The sequence below is a fragment of the Strigops habroptila genome, chromosome 8, assembly GCF_004027225.2.
Source record: "Strigops habroptila isolate Jane chromosome 8, bStrHab1.2.pri, whole genome shotgun sequence".
Classification (NCBI taxonomy): domain Eukaryota; kingdom Metazoa; phylum Chordata; class Aves; order Psittaciformes; family Psittacidae; genus Strigops; species Strigops habroptila.
In genome coordinates this window covers 23,986,753-24,002,589 of record NC_044284.2, presented here as the reverse complement: position 1 = coordinate 24,002,589, position 15,837 = coordinate 23,986,753, and the positions used below count along the sequence as shown (strand labels likewise).

At 44.9% G+C, this 15,837-nt stretch overlaps 1 protein-coding gene across 1 annotated transcript in view; it reads right to left on the bottom strand.

Annotated features, from left to right (window-relative positions):
- Window positions 1–15,837, bottom strand: part of LOC115611795 (probable cation-transporting ATPase 13A5) — a 40,645-nt gene that overhangs the window by 11,753 nt on the left and 13,055 nt on the right. The window contains exons 12-27 of the mRNA XM_030495238.1: window positions 15,488–15,676; window positions 15,168–15,229; window positions 13,006–13,156; window positions 11,629–11,712; window positions 10,383–10,539; window positions 8,883–9,000; window positions 8,141–8,265; window positions 7,816–7,979; window positions 7,143–7,262; window positions 6,253–6,332; window positions 5,220–5,262; window positions 4,273–4,382; window positions 3,453–3,549; window positions 2,325–2,397; window positions 1,607–1,761; window positions 367–577 (exon numbers count right to left, since the gene is read on the bottom strand). Coding sequence (XP_030351098.1) covers window positions 367–577; window positions 1,607–1,761; window positions 2,325–2,397; window positions 3,453–3,549; window positions 4,273–4,382; window positions 5,220–5,262; window positions 6,253–6,332; window positions 7,143–7,262; window positions 7,816–7,979; window positions 8,141–8,265; window positions 8,883–9,000; window positions 10,383–10,539; window positions 11,629–11,712; window positions 13,006–13,156; window positions 15,168–15,229; window positions 15,488–15,676 — 1,939 coding nt within the window. The remainder of the gene's footprint in view (window positions 1–366; window positions 578–1,606; window positions 1,762–2,324; window positions 2,398–3,452; window positions 3,550–4,272; window positions 4,383–5,219; window positions 5,263–6,252; window positions 6,333–7,142; window positions 7,263–7,815; window positions 7,980–8,140; window positions 8,266–8,882; window positions 9,001–10,382; window positions 10,540–11,628; window positions 11,713–13,005; window positions 13,157–15,167; window positions 15,230–15,487; window positions 15,677–15,837) is intronic.

The following is a 15,837-nucleotide window of genomic DNA, read 5'->3' as shown; positions in this document are numbered from 1 at the left end:
GATGTATTTTGAAACAAATCTATCTGGTCCTCATATGTTCTCTGTGTGAACAATAATACACAGTTCTGCACTAAATCCAGTACATCATCTTCTGGAAAGCACATTTTCCAAACCAACATGGAATCTCCTTTTTCAGCTATGCTGCCTCTTATCTCAAGGAAGAAGCTAACATAAGCAGTGCTCACTGAGCTTTTTTGAAATTGAGACGTAGGAGCTCGCATATACTAACAATTATTCTACATGCCAGCAACCTGTGTGGGTGCAGAAAAACCCACAACATCCCTTCCCTAGCAGCCTCTCCTGCCAGGGTTATTTTGAGGCAGGAACAGGAGTCTGTGGAGTACATGTTACTCCAGCTCTACTCACAATTAGTGTAGATGGGCTTCCGGAATGGCTTTCCCTTGGAAAAGACAAAGGCCACAATGATGCAATTGATAGAAGACAGTGGCCACAGCGTAGTGTCTTCATAACTGAGTACATTGCTCTGGGTACTGCTGCTGGTACTGTTTCCCCCTGGGCTGCTGTGGGACATGGTCTGGTTCCCTGGAGAGCAGTGTCTGTAAGGTAACACACAGCGCTTTGTTCCTGCTCTGTGCAGCAACAGAGAGCTGCAAACAGCAATTCCCTCTTCTTTCCAACCCAGCCTACTGTAATAACCACTGGAGTGGTTATTACAACACCCACTGTTATAATACCCACTATTGTGTTATTATTATAATACCCACTGGAGTGAAAACCATACATCAAAACAAACAAACCAACAAAAAAAAATATCATCTTAATTTTCTGGTCTGTGCCAAAATCTCAGCTTTCAGGTGGGCAACAGCAGCAGTGTTTGAGAGACATGGCTATGAAGACGCATGCCCCAGCTGCCTGCACACCACTCTGGCACACTCATCCTGCAGTACATGCGTGCAGCGGTAGGGAAATAGTCCCAGCTGAGCCCTGGCACCTGGGAGCATTCCCACTGAAACGCCTCATGCCCCATGGGTTCATTTCTGCATGATGGTATGCTCGGCGTTAATATATATTATAATCTAGATGCAATATATGTATATAACATATAGTTCAGCTCTGGACTATGGACAGACTTTTCACTCTTCACAGACACAAACGGCTGCGGCTTCCAGCCTCCTAACTGTTTTTTAAGCCAAGCTGGATCCCAGAAGCAGCCGGCCCAAGGGCTGTTTGTTGCTGTGCGGCCTGACCCCGGGAGAGGGCAGCACAGGGGAGCGGAGGGACGGCCAGCCCCGGGCGCCCGACGCAGCAGGGGCAGCGCCACTTGTCCCGCATTTCCCCATGGGCAGAGCCCTGTGTGCTTCAGAGGAGGCGTTTGAAAACCACGCGTGTGTTAGGCCTCGGGCTGGCCCTTTAGATTGCAGTGTGGCATCTTCAGCAACTTAATTTTGTCTTGGCAGTGTTCTGCTGAGTACACACACGGTTTGAGGGGGAGAATTGTCCCACTCGGGTTCTGTGGTGTGCCCGGCAGCAGGCCACGGTGAGGCTGAAGTGTGTGTGTGTGTCCCCGCCAAGTAACAGCAATGTGATCTGCAAGTTGGAGGTCAGAGACAAAAAGAGAGCCTTACCTCTGGCTGGCCAGTGCTACATACCAGGGCTGCTTCTTCACCATGAGGAAACCACAGGTTTGCATGATTATGGTAAAGCACACATTGAGGATGATGGAGAGCAGCAATGGAGGAGAGATGAGCTGGCCAGGAGGGCGATAAGGTGCGAGCTTTGGATAGGCTTGAGTCAAACTCACTGGAGAGAAACAAGAGGCACTTGCAGTCCATGGCTCCCCAGCCCACCAGCTTCCTCCCTCTGTACTTGCTGGACAAGCAGAGCCATACACAGACCCACTCATCTGCTCATTACAGGTGAAAGCTGCAAAGCCTGGCCCTATTAAGCATACAAGAAATGGCTATTATCTTCATTATTCTCCACCTGAAACTTCTCTGAATCCCCCTTCAGGAAAACACACAGAGAAGATGGCGAATATTATGGGCAACTCCATGGCAGTTTAAGAGCTGTACTGAGTCTCACAACAGAAACACAGGAGCCCCATAGCAGTCACCAAAGCAACTGTTCCTCTTCCAGTCAAGTCTCACATTCAAACCCTAGCGGTTACTTACGACTTCTGCAGCTTTGAGCTATGAGCCAAATCTCATGCTCTGGGCCCTAGGAATTGACCTAGCACCAGTGGTTATGATGTTACCGACACAGCAGAACTTGGCTCCTCATTTTAATTTTTATTGGGAAATGAAGTCAACTATTTATAACTCAGGCTCTCAAACAGACACAGCTGGCTTTTCCAGGCTGCTTACTTGTTAGGCAAACGAGAAGGGTAATGACGGCATCTTGTATCAAATACTGTTGATTCCCAAAGATTTGCAGTTGCTGGAAACAAAAGCAAAGACAGCACCACCTGAGAACTGATGACAACTTTGACAGTACAAACCTCAGCACCCGATGCTATTTCAGACCAATGTCATGCCAGCAACAGCAGCCTCACAGCCCTGATGCAACACCATAAGAACTAGCAAGCCCAGCTTGCCAGCTGTCAGATGGGTCCCACGAAACCCTTTGCTAATTCATAGCACTTGTGGGGGACCCAGTGTCTGAATGTGGCTTTTGAATGTTTTTTCACCCTTCTTCCAGCAGATACCAATGCTGCTTGGACCAGTTAGATCAGGTCACGCACTCCCAGCCCACAGTAATAGCAGTGACAGCTAGAGTTTCACTTTGTGCCAGGTTTGAAATGTCTTTGGGTAGTGTGGACATGGACAAAGTTGGTGTGCCCAGACTAGTGGGTGGGGAAGCTGTTCCCATGTGGTGACACACCAGTGATCCCTGCTTGCCACTAAGCCTCAGCTGTACCTTGTAGATTCATGTCAGTTCACTTTGCTTTGTGCCCTTCACCATCCGTGAGACTGTACACAGATGATGTGCATGAACTGGGCAAGAGAGGTGGCCCAGGGTAAGTCTATACATGAATTTCCTTCCCTGTTTTTCTTCTCATGCATTAAAATTTTAGAAGATTCATCACATACTGGTGATACACAATGGTAATTCTTCCTTAACTACCCTCCTTCATCTGCCTGAGACATTCCCTTTTCAGGCTTTATCTCCAGCAGAGAGAGGCAGGTGCTCTCCCAAAGCTCGCGTTTTACAGTCCTGCTTCTGGGCCTCCACCAACCAGCTAGGCAGGACTCACCCCCTTCTAATTCCTGTTCTTCTTTTGGAAGAGGTGAAGTTTTATCACTGGGCTTTTTCCACGATTTTGGGGGTCCTTACAATCAATCTACCCCCTCCCAGTAATTACCCAGATTTTCACGTCTTTGTTATTCCTTGAAGCCCTGTATGCCTTTGCTTCTCTGATGACTAATACCACTAAAGATAAAAACCTATGGTGAGCAAAGTGTACTGATAAAAGATGGGCATGAAACACTTACCCAAAACAGCAGAGCGGTACCAACAAACTGAATCAGGCCATAAAGGGTCAGGTATTTAACCACAGCAAAGGAAGCAACCAAAGCTGCTCGACCTTCCCTGCTCAAAACACAAACCAAAGCTAAAATCCCCACTTACAGCTACAGTACTGTGGTTTAGTGCTACAGATGATTTCTGCATTTAGGATCTGTGTTTAGGATCTCTAAGAAGAGCAGAAAACAATTCAAATTCCATAGACAACTATTTTGGCCTTAAGATACTGTAGAGCCACTTAATTACCCTTCATCTGCATTATTTTGTTTCTTTGGTTTTATTCTGCACATGAAATATAAATACCTGGATTAAGCTGTTGATTTTTCATTACTAATTCACTCAAACAGTTCTGAGAATGAAGCACAATACTACACAAACAGGTAATTGTCTTCACATACATTTGGTTGAATGGCATTAATACTGGCTGCTCCATGACTGTGTGCAGCATATAGATATATATACCTTAAAATCGTGGCAAGCAAATCTATTCTGTGGTCACTGTAAAACTTGCCCTTTCATGCAACTCTGCTGCCGTACCTGTTCCAAAAATACCAGCCACCTTGGGCAATGCTCTCCTACAACCACAAAAAAGACTCCCAACACTGGAATTTGAGGATCAAAACCAATTGAAAGCCTCTTCTGCCATATTTTATATAGTTACTGAGGAATTAAGTTTGGTTGATCAGCATCTACGAAAGCAGCACACTCCTACCCACGATCCTGCACACTGAGCTCAGAGCAGGCAGCAGCACCCCGCGACTGCACCAGGGCAGCACCCAGCCAACTCACCTGATCAACTCTGGCACGCACTGGATGCTGGGGATTTGGGAGGTGAAAGGCGAGGCCACGGATGCCTCCTGCTCTGACAGTGATATCCCTGCATGAGCCATTTTCAAAGCCTGAAATCCATGGGAGTCAGAAGATGAAGAGACATTCCTCCCACCCTGCACACTATGTTTACTTCTGCTTTACAAGTTTTGCTTCAAGCATCCTTTGTAATTGATCTTCCTCTATTCTGTGGCCCAGTTGATCTAATTTCCCATATCCTTTCCCTTCCCTGGATCTTAAATATTTCTTTTGTTCATTTAATCCCATTTTACCTTGTAAGTACAATCCTTTGAACTCCCCTGTATGCAGTTTCCCACACTGGGGTTTGTGCATACCTTTCCTGTTAAACAGTCTGCTAAGCTATTTAAATTACCATTTTATCTCCTTTCTATTCCTTTCAAACTCCTATTTCTTTTATTGCTCTCTTATGAGCTTGTCACCTCTTATGAGCTTATGGCCTTGTCACCTCTGGTTTAGCATTCAGGTGTAGGCTATAGACAACTTTTACAAAATAATATTATTATATTTATTATAATAATATCAGAATACAGTATATATAATTTACTAGACATAATATATAATAGATTATTATAATAATAGGTAATATAATAATTACTTTTATGGCTAAGACCCTCAGATTTCCAATTGTGTAAGAGACATATAAGGAAAATGTCTCTTGTCCCTATTTGTGAGGGAAAAAAAAAAGAAACAGTAATCCTCTGTTATTGCATACATTACTATAAAAAAAAGTGTAGATAGTATTTTACAGTGACATGCTGATGGAGCATACCCACGGACTAACTTGGGAAATGCTGGTGACAAGTGATGTTGGGTAGCTTCTCATCACAGCACTCCTAAGGCTGAAGGAGAGGAAATTTAACAAGAACGGGAGATGAGGTCCTACATACCCCGCAGTCATTGGCGCCATCACCACACATACCCACGTAGTAACTAGTGGAGGAAAAAGAAGGAAAACATGTAAGTCTTGCAGGTAGCCAATTCTGCAGTGGAGCACGCACTGGCTTAGCACTTGTGGGTACATCAGAGCAGGGACGGCTGCCAAGAAGACAGTGGCTGTTTCCAGAGGACAAGTTGTATATGGGGAGAGGTTGGGGTGAAGTACACAGAGCAAAATTAGGATTAAGTTTTGAAAGAAGCTTTAATGGGAAAGGAAACATTGCCACTTAATTCCAGTCAGTGTTTTCCCCTTGGTATCAGGGGCCACAGAAAGGGAGCAGGGTGTGTGCATTTGCAGCAGCTCCTGTGGCTGAAGCTTGGCTTTTACCAGCATTTTCTCCTCAACTGTCTTTGTAGACCCAAAGGCACAGGAATTGCTGAAACAATACAGCAGCTCGCAAACCACCTCACATGAGGTCCCTCTGAGAGGGCAGGGAACTTCACCCCCAGAGGAAGCACCTTGTAACCAATAATTAACTGTTTATTTTTCAGAAAGATATCATGCCTTGTTTATGCTTATCAAGCAATATCCACTGTAAGCATGAGTCCTGCTGGAGGGAGGAAACATTCCTTTGGGGCTCCTGGAGGAGCATCTTTGGGGTCAAACTCCTAACTAATTCATGGTTTTTTCAGCTTTGCTGCAGCTAGGACAGCACCAGCAGCCATGCTGGGGATGGGGGTTATATGTGTATGCAGGGATCTGCCTCTGTGTTTTTCTCTCAGCCTCATTTAATGCTGCCTTCTGTACTGCACCAGAGAGAAGCAGTGGCTATGTCTGGGCAAGGAGTGCAGGTACTCCTGATCCACAGGGATCCCTGTAGGGGAAGTGGGAGGAAAGCAGCCACAAAGGGTATGAACAGGTGTCACATGTGGAGGAAGGGAGGGTCGGAAAGATGGGCCTGAAACAGCACTAGCTGGAACAATCACACTTCAGGAAAATGTGTTATTGATTTGGTTCAACAAGAAAACAGAAGAGAACCTTACTCAAGTTTCTGAAACTCTTCAACAAGGCTGGACTTCTGGGCAGGAGACATCCTAGCGAAGACAGTTGCATTCACCAGTATCTGCAAGAAAAAGCAACAGGTTGCCTTGGGCAGGTATTTGTGCCTCCATTGTTCCACCAAGGCAGGATTGGGCCTCCCTGATGGGTGCCTGACAGTTGTAAAACACTCTAATCCCCTCTCCCAAATACTACCATGGTTTTGCTACCCTTAGGGTTTGGATTTCCTCTAACACCAGGTTTATCCTGCTCTGTTTTCTGCCTTGCCTGTTCTGCAGGAGGTGCTGGGAAGCCACCGATCATCACATGCTCCTCAGCAGCCTTTACAGCAGCAAGGCTTTATGAGTGTTTCCCAAGTGCAGAACAGATGGTTGATGACAGCAGCAATAACACTGCTTAGCCTGTGGTTTCTCCTACCTGAATGGCCAGAAAGTATAAAATCCAAAAATCTGTCCCAGTGCCAGCTATTTTATGGACTGGGTGACAGGAGTTGAATATTTCTGCAGCTAAACGTGGCTATTTTTTGCTCCTGGTGCCCTTGCTGAGCAGAGCCCATTGCCAGCTATGGTAGTGGCACATGGGAATGGGGTTGATGTTTTTAATTAAACTAAAATTAAGAAGGTGACCATGGAGTAACTCCACTGCACAGCTGCAATCAGCACCCCAGCCACCCCTGTTATCTGAGGTCTAAGAAGATGCTGAAAGCAAGCTGTTCGGGTTAAACCTGAGGCATGGTGGGAGGCTGTCCAAAGCTGTCAAAATGTGAAGTGACATTACAACTATCGACAAAAAAACACCTTTCTCGAGCTGGAACACCACTGGCATTTAATAAAACAGGGAGGACAAGTAAATGCTTTGTTTCCTCTGAACTTACTTTCGGCAGCAAGCTGTAGAAGTGCTTTATAATAACCTGATAGGACTTTCCATTCATTGCAAAATGGTAGTTGCATGTTTCTTCTTCCAAGGTGATCTTTTCCTCAGTATTAGTATGTACCTCCTAGAAATAAGACATTTATTTTCAGATGTGGTCATAACATGCCATTTGACTTCCACCTTGTCAGCCTCCCACCAGGCAAGCCTTCTGCAGCATCCTTTCGTAAAACTTTATGCCTGGCAGTACTTGATTTTCTAGCTGTGTTTCCACACATGACTAATCCCTGTTAGCCACAGGATGCTAGCTTAGACACTGAGGTTTGGCCCAGCAAATAGTCACACAAACAAGTATGTGTAATTGCATTAATTCTGCATTCTTCAAGCATGACTGAAGTGGCCGCTGCATCTGCAAAGCCTTGCCAGTTATTTGTGTAGTTATTTTGCATGTTGTCCTGAGTGAAGAACCACTGAATTAATTATTTCTCCCTAACAGGTCCATAGCACACCTCCATAGCACACAGCCGCTACTCTGGGGTAGATATGAACTGTCTCCTAGGTTTCCTCTGTTCCTCAGAACTACTTCCAAATGCCCATCATGGAGCCTGTTATTAGACATTAAAAGCTTTGTTAATTCCTCCTGGCTCTGGAAAGTGAACATCCCTGGCTGTGCTTACATGGGGAACAGCTGTGTTTGCTTCGCAATCTTCTGCTAATCGCCAGGCAATGGAAGCAGGAGTGGAGCCCTCCGGTTCGTTTGCTTCAACAAGGATGACTTTGCTGCCCGTGTGAATCATACCTGTGGTCCTGGCAACCATGACAGCTGTCTGCAAGTTGTCTCCTGCAAGGATAGTGGAGAGGCAGGCTCCTCACGTCTGCCGTAGCACGGTGGCAGTCCAGGTAGAGACCATGGATGTGCAATGGGAGATGCTGGAGGAGTGAATCTCTTCTGCACGCCCTGCAGCAGCCAGCATGGCCACAGAAGGAGCTTGGGGGATTTACCTGTGACCATGACACTCCTGATGCGGGCGGCAGCCAGCTGCTGTAGCACAGGCTTTGTCTCCTGCTTCAGGCGGTTCTCCATCACCAGGAGGCCCAGGAACTCCAGCTCAGACTCTGCATCCTCTCTTGGAGCAAGGAAGAAAACACACATTTCTGTTTCCCATGGATGGCACAGAGAGTAAGATTCTGCCTGTGGTTTTTGTTCAACAGAAAAGCCATGCTTGGTGGGAAACATGCTTGCTCTGCAGGGAAACACAACTGCTAGGACTTCAAGACAAGCAGTGCTCAACAAGTGCCAACATTTCCGCAGCTTCAGCCAAGCTGCTGATCTACTATACTGCTGTCTCTAGGAAGGAGTAATGCAGCAGAGATGTGTGTGCAGAGGGACAGGGATTTGCAGCAAGTGCTTGGCTGAAACCCACAGATTATGGCATACAGAATTTCCATTGCAGTCCCAATGCACTGCCATATAGAAGCACAATAACCAGCTTTCATTACCCTTTGATAACAGATTCTGAAATTCAGCTCAGTGAGCCTTGCAAGAGCAGTAGTAAAGCAGGCAATTAGTGTAATCGGCATCTGCTGAAAGGAAGGTATTAGATGGTACATCTTCCCAATAGGCTTACTTTGGCAGGAGAGGAGGGGAAGGTTTGGGTCAGGATAGGGTGTTTTAGGGCAGGTCGTACAAGCCAATAGGAAGGCAGCCCCACAGGAATACCAGTGGCTCACCAGCACACCTCACCTCTCCAGGTTGCTCACGTCTACATCCTTTCCTGGGTTTAGCACTTTATGGGCCAGGGCAATGACTCTGAATCCTTGGCTTGTGTATGTCTTAAGCTCCTTTAAGAAATTAGCTGGGACTGTTTACAGGAAAAAAGTATCATGGTTAGAATATTCCATTCTTGCTGATTGCTTTTCTAGAGTTAAATGCCTGTCCTTTAAACTAAATTACAGCCTTAGTTACTACGCTGTCACAGAAGTCAGCTATTTTGTACCAAAGCTCTGTAACTGACTAGTCAAATAAGTGATCTATGCATCTGTTTTATACTTTTTAAATGTATGTTAAGGTGCAGGTAGTAGATAAGATGAATTACTGAGCAGAGGACGAATAATTCTGTCCTATGCTTTATTGCATACATGCTGAGTGACTGAGGAAACTGGTTTTATGTTTATGCCTTTATGTGAGAATTCTCCCAAATCCTAAATTTTCAATTCTCTGATCATTCCTGTGACTCTAAAAGCTGAGAGTTCCTTTTAACTGCAGTATTTTGTACTCACTACATACTGCTATCACAGCTTTACAGCACGGCACCTAATTATTCATTAAGCTGTAATCAATATAGAAACAATCAAGACAGAATAAGAGGAGCTATTTAGAAACCTGAGAAAGTGGAACATAATTTTGAAGACATTTTTCTTGCTGATGTTGACTTGTTTGGAGGTTTGTGTCATTAGATCTTAGGTGGTTCTAAACTAAATCTTTTCATTGTCCCTCAAAACCATTTTCACTTGTTTTCAGGTCAGTGCCATCTGAAATAACAAACCACAGAGCCACATTAGCCTGTGTTTGCTTGGCATCCTTTTGAAGTATTCAGTGAATGTGACCCGAGTTTCAAGTTTGCAGACAAATTTGTATACAAACCTATAATATTGTTCACATACAAAAAAAGAAAAGCCTGTGTTTACTTCTAGAGAGAAGATAGAAGTATTGGCTCAAGTGTTAATACCAATTATCCTTAATAACAGTAATTTGCATGTCCACAGCAAGTTTTCCATTACTGACATTTAAAGCCTTTGCTAGCTGGGTCAGTAACTCAATGCTGAATTTACAGGGCAATAAATTAGGAGGAAATTTGAGAACTTGTAAAGCACAACACACCTGGTGTCACATATGCAATTACCATGATCCTACATGTGCTCTGGGTATTTTGATATATCAACATTATTTATGTACTGTATCTTCAGCTGATGCAAGTTAGCTAAGGCATGTATAGTGGCTGAACCTCAGGCTGTGCATCTCACTAGATGTTGGGCTGCGTGAATCTTTAACTTACAAGCAAACAATGAAAACTTGTTTGTAGTATCAACTAATGACATTTAACAAGCCAAAAGCTTGGTTTTGGGAAGAGTCATACACGTGCAGTTGTAGTGTGACCAGTGGGATTTCAGCCCCAACATAAGCTCTGTTTTGGATTAAATCCAAATAAACACTGTGTGAAGTTCCCCTTTCCCAATTCTGTACCTGTATCTTGTCTGCAAAAGCTGGACACTGTTTCTGGTGCTCCTTTCATGTACAGGTCATACTGTTCCTCTCCTATCTTCTGTGAAACAACAGACATTCTCTGCAGCGCAGAAGAAAATGGGAATTGATGTAGGATTGCTATTCCTTCCGTGGGAGCCTGGAAGAGGTGAGGAAAATGAGATGTTATCTGAGTCACTGATTACACGAAGCAAATCCATTCTGAACTTTAGCTCATTTGAGTCTTTCTTGCTAAGGTGACTTATTATTAATAGGAGATTGTTGCTGTCTTCTGGCTATGGGATCAGATCACTGATTACATGTTTAGGAACCACTGTCTCAACAGCTCTGTCTTCCCAGCATACTTACCAGGTACCTCAATGTTTTTGAGGCTTTGTCCCAGCCTTTCTCTTAATAACCACATATTAATGTAATACTCCTGCATCTACAGTCCTGGGAACTGAAATTTGATGAGTTACAGTGCATTACCATGGAAACAAAGACATCCTAGAAACAAGACTGACTTCCTTTTGCCACAGCACTGTCTTTCTAGTATTGCTAGCAGAAATCACACTCCTTCCATTGGGAAGAAGCTGGCTGGGTCAGTTGGACTGGAAATGTATGAATTTTCACCTGTCAAAACACATTTTCCCAAGGGGCCTTCTAAGTGGAAGAGTGAAGCAAAAAACTTTAGGAGGAAGAGTGAAGCTTTGGGGTGAGGTTGATAAATCTGCTAGCAGGGTTGCATGACCATTACCAGCAGGATGTATGGACCCACATCCATGCTTCTCAATGTAATGCCTTTTCCTTACTCACATTGCTTTCTCCTGCAGATGAACTCATACTTCAGATATTTTCTTCCATTTACATGATCTCTTTGCATTAGTTTTCACTTAAATTGATTGTGTACTTTCATTTTGCCAGCAGCTTTATAGAGTAAGGGCTCAAGAGAAGTCTGTACCTTTTATTAGTGCAAATAGTAGAGTTGAAAATGAGGGGCTTTTAAGCCCATTAAGGGCTTTAGGTGCCACTTCAGGAGTAGCATCTCCAGTTTAATCAGAATTTGCTTTTCTGGTCCTATGCTTCCAGAAGGTCTGTTCTGGGGGAAGATGCAACACAGTACCAAGAGCGGCTGAAAGGCATTTTGCAGCTGCTAGCACATGTAAATGAATAGTGTGTGTGCTAAGAGTTTACACTTGCTGCAGGTTGAAGACACAGAATATTCATTCTCAGAAAGAACTGGACTTACACTGCTGGCCTTCAGCCCTGGTCTAACGATGCAGGTGTTGAGAGCACCAGACCCGTCCTGAGTTATGCTGGAGTCTTCTATCTCCTGTACAAGAAAAAGCATTATTTCTGATATTTCCAATACTGTTTTGTTGGTTTTTTTTTGTTTTTTTTTTTTGCTTCACACCTGTTAAAGCAGGGGCAGCAGCACATGGGATCATGTTTCCCCCTTACTGTTGGTATCCAGTTGCAGAAGTATTTTGTTATGATCCAACAGGCCTTCCTATCCATCATCAGTGACAGCCTCCCTGCAACCTTGTCCTTAACAGAAGCCTACATAGCCCTGAATCTTCTGACTTGATGAGAGTAAGAAACCATGTCAAATTTTGTGGTTTCTCTAAAGTTCCACATAAATTTAATGCCAAATCAATGATGAAGGGAAAGAGAAATAGTTATCTAGCTGGTTTTATCTGCCAGTCTCCTGCTTTTAAAAGACTCTCACTGATGTTCTGTACAGAAACAGGGTGGTAACTTTCAGCATAGGATGCTTTTAGCCCTCCAACTCTGTTACTTTATGTGCTGCCAAGGCTCATTTGCCCTCTTAGTCCCCTTCTGCTGTCATGTGGCTCTGCCTCCACTTCCACAGGAGCGTGCACCAGTCTTATGCCTTCCCACAGTGCTGCTGAAAGAGCTGCCATCTGTTCTACTTATTGATTAATCTCTCTTGGGCAAAAGGTTGAAGGAGAAAACATGACAAAGCCGTTAACTGCAGAGATCCAGAACCCCTCCGGTCAAGCACATGACAGGGAGAAGAGCTGCCCCTTTCCTTCTTGTGCCTCCTCGCATTCTGCTCCCACCGAAGCAACTCTCCATCCCTGTGGATGAACCCCAAGCCTCCATCTCTCACTTCCTCCCCAGGTCTCCGAGACTTGCTGTTCACTCAGCTGGAGGCTCCAGCCTTGGTCTCTCCATAGGGATGTTCCTTTGCTAATCAGGGATGACAGCCTTTAGCATAAGGGCATAAAAACTTTCCTGTGCCTTGGCTGAAATTGCACTCTGTGCACCACGTGGCAAACAGCATGGTCTGATCATCTGCTTCCAGCAAGCAGCAACCAAGCTCCCCCTCTGCTTCCTTACACTCCAGTGTTTCCAAATCAAATTAAGAGAGCAAATGCAGGCACCCCCAAGAAAAATGATTGCTGGACTACCAAAAAGCAGCCTCAGTCCTGCAAATCTGTCATGAGGTTAGTAGAAATAGTAAATTCCAGCTGTTAGGACCAGGACTGCAAAGCAGTTTCCCCTACAGGCATGTGTTTGAGCACGACTTGTGAGTAAACACCCATGGGCTGGGTTGCAGTGTCCATGCTTTGCATGTGTGGAGAGGATGCGAGTCAATTACCCAGTGCGTGCCCTCAAACATTTTCAGGTCCAGTGGATCTCCCTGAATCTTCTTATCCAAGACAACCAGTGAATGACAGCTTGCCATGGCTCCACACAGAGGTCCCCAGGGCAGAGGAGTACTGGATGGGAACTTATGGACTTTCTGAAACCTGATTGAAAGCAGAAGGTTAGTGGAACCACTTATAAGCGGGACATGGAGACATAAGTCCTCAGCTAGTGCATACAGGTGCTGCTCTGCTGCATTCAGTGAAGCCGAGCCCAATAACTGCAAGCAACACTATGTCCTACCCATCCTTCTGATTAACAGGTTGGATGCATTAAGGAGGCCAAAATGTATTCAGTAACTGATTGGCACTAGTTCAGCTTGATATGAAGTAACTGAGAGAGTAAAACACTCAAGAGGGACCGGCACAGGAATCCTGCTTGGCAATTGCTGTTTGGTAACAGACTAATCAGAGAAGACGCTATCAGAGAGGAAAAAACTTGCAGCATGGATCTCAAAGAAGTTTGGCAATATGTCCTAGGAGAAGTTTTGTGAAGCTGCGGTATGGAAAGGGAGTGCATCTGCTTGGGCTGGTACTGTGCACGCTCTGAAGTTGGATAAGCACCGACAGCCTCCTCTCGGACCCTGGGAGTGATGTGGGAGATTATTTTGTAAGTTGAATTAAATTCCTTTATTGTTGCCTTGTAGCAATCAGCTTAGCTGATTGCTAATCTTATGTTTTAAAATGGGACCATTTAAAAAAGAGTAATTATGCAAATAGAGTAATGAGATCAATGCAGACAGCAATAGCTCCTCCTTGTGTTTTGGCAAGCCACCAGCACTGCTTCCCAGCTGGGTGCAGACTAGATGTGTAAGCAAAGCAAGCTTTACATTTTGATACTTTACCATGGATTTTTTTATTCCATGAATTTATTCTGATATATGGATCGAGTTTTGTTCTGCTGATTATGTGAGCAGATACCACCTGCAAGGCTGCATTGGTGGAAATCATTCTGGCACTGCTACGAGCTGTCTGCCTTTTGGTGGGCTCCAAGCCTATTCAACATGCACCTATTCATCATGGCCTCTCTGATGCACTGGAGGAGGTCCACGGAGGGATTGTACTGTGTGTGAGGTTTGGTCCCACTGAGAAACTTTTATTGGTTGACGCTTACTAATTTCTTCTCATTACTTTGCATCAGGTAATAAGTTTCTCTCTGTCCTTTGCAGAAGTACTGGGAATGTGATTTTTCTCCTCTCGTAATGAATTAGTTTTTTTCATTCATTATGTCATGATTATCTCTGTGGTGTTGAACTGATGTATTAACAACTATTAATGAAACCTGGGAGCTCATACTGGGTGGATGATTTATCCTGGCCACTGCAAAACATTAATATATTGAGTTTTGCATAACATGCACTGCAGAGCTGAAGTCTGCTATTTTATTACAGTAATATGAATCAAATAGTACAATTGTGGATGCATTCAAGTTTAATCATAGAATCCTAGGATAGTTAGGGTTGGAAAGGACCTTAAGATCATCTAGTTCCAACCCCCAATGTTTACATAGTGGTTATTTCTATTCATTGAGGAATTCAATGGTCTTTGGGCTTGGAATTGAGATACAGCCTGCCATGTGTTTGAGGGAGTCCCTAAGGACACCTGAACTTTGCAGGCCTCATCTGTAGGCTCATGGATGATTTTTTTTTTTTCCATGGCATTTACAGAAGGTAGGTGAGATTTGACAGGCACCAAAGTCAGCAACACTCGATTTCATCACAATTTCCTAACTTTTAAATGATGAAAGGTTTACTGGCTAGAGTAAGAATATTTATGGAACTGTGCTGAGAATGACATAATTGAATATGCTCTATGCATATTCTCCAAATCCCCTCAGGGTAATTAAAAGCACTCATGCTGCTGCTGACTTCTGTTTGCCTTGAATTAGTAGCGACCTTTATGGATATGACTGCCACAGCAGCACCCAGATGCCCTCCTCAGAGAGAAGGAGCTGAGCAGGGAGCAAGGACACCCACGGCACTCTGCCTCTCCAAATGGACTTGAACATCTCTTGCTGTCTTTCTGTATCCTGTGCAACTCCCTCCCTCCTAACTAGACATTTGGGCAGTGCATTCACCCTGGAGATTGGTTCTTTCTAAATGAAACCCTTCCTTACCGGCTTCCCTCAGAAGGGATGACACCCCACAGGTCCAGTCCATCTTCTGTCAGGGTGCCCGTCTAAAGTTAAATAAATATGTAGTTACCTTGATATTGCTGCCCGCCCTCCATTCCTCCTGCGTGTTCCCAGAGTCCTTCCCCAGCTCCCAGCAAGGTAAGGAAAGCCTCCTGCTCACAGTGTGCCTCTGTTGCATGGGCACCTTTAGAGGATTTCTCCCTGGGGTTAGATCAGGGTAGATGAGGTGGGAAAAAGAGACAATAAAATCCCATGTTCCTAGCAGCCACCACCATCTTTCAGTGCCCCAGGAAGTGCCTCACTTTGTCAAAGCAAACGAGGTTGATCTGCCCGCAGATATTAATCCTCTGTGGACTGATGCAGAAAATCTTCTTCTTCTTTAGCCTCCTTTGGGCATAAACAGTACCTGTCGTCAAGGCGGTGGGGATAGCAGGAGGCACAGCCACAGTGAGGAGGAGGAGGGCCATAGCCACCACATCTGCTGCTGGCTTCTGCAAACAGCAAGAACAACAGGGGCAATGGGGTGGGAACAGCCTCCCTGCCTTGTTACCACCACTCTCAGGGGGTCCGACCCTCCTGCCCAGGAGCAACACACCCCACGCTCTGCCCCTGGGGATGACAGATTGATTCTGCTTTGTTCTGTCTGTCCCTC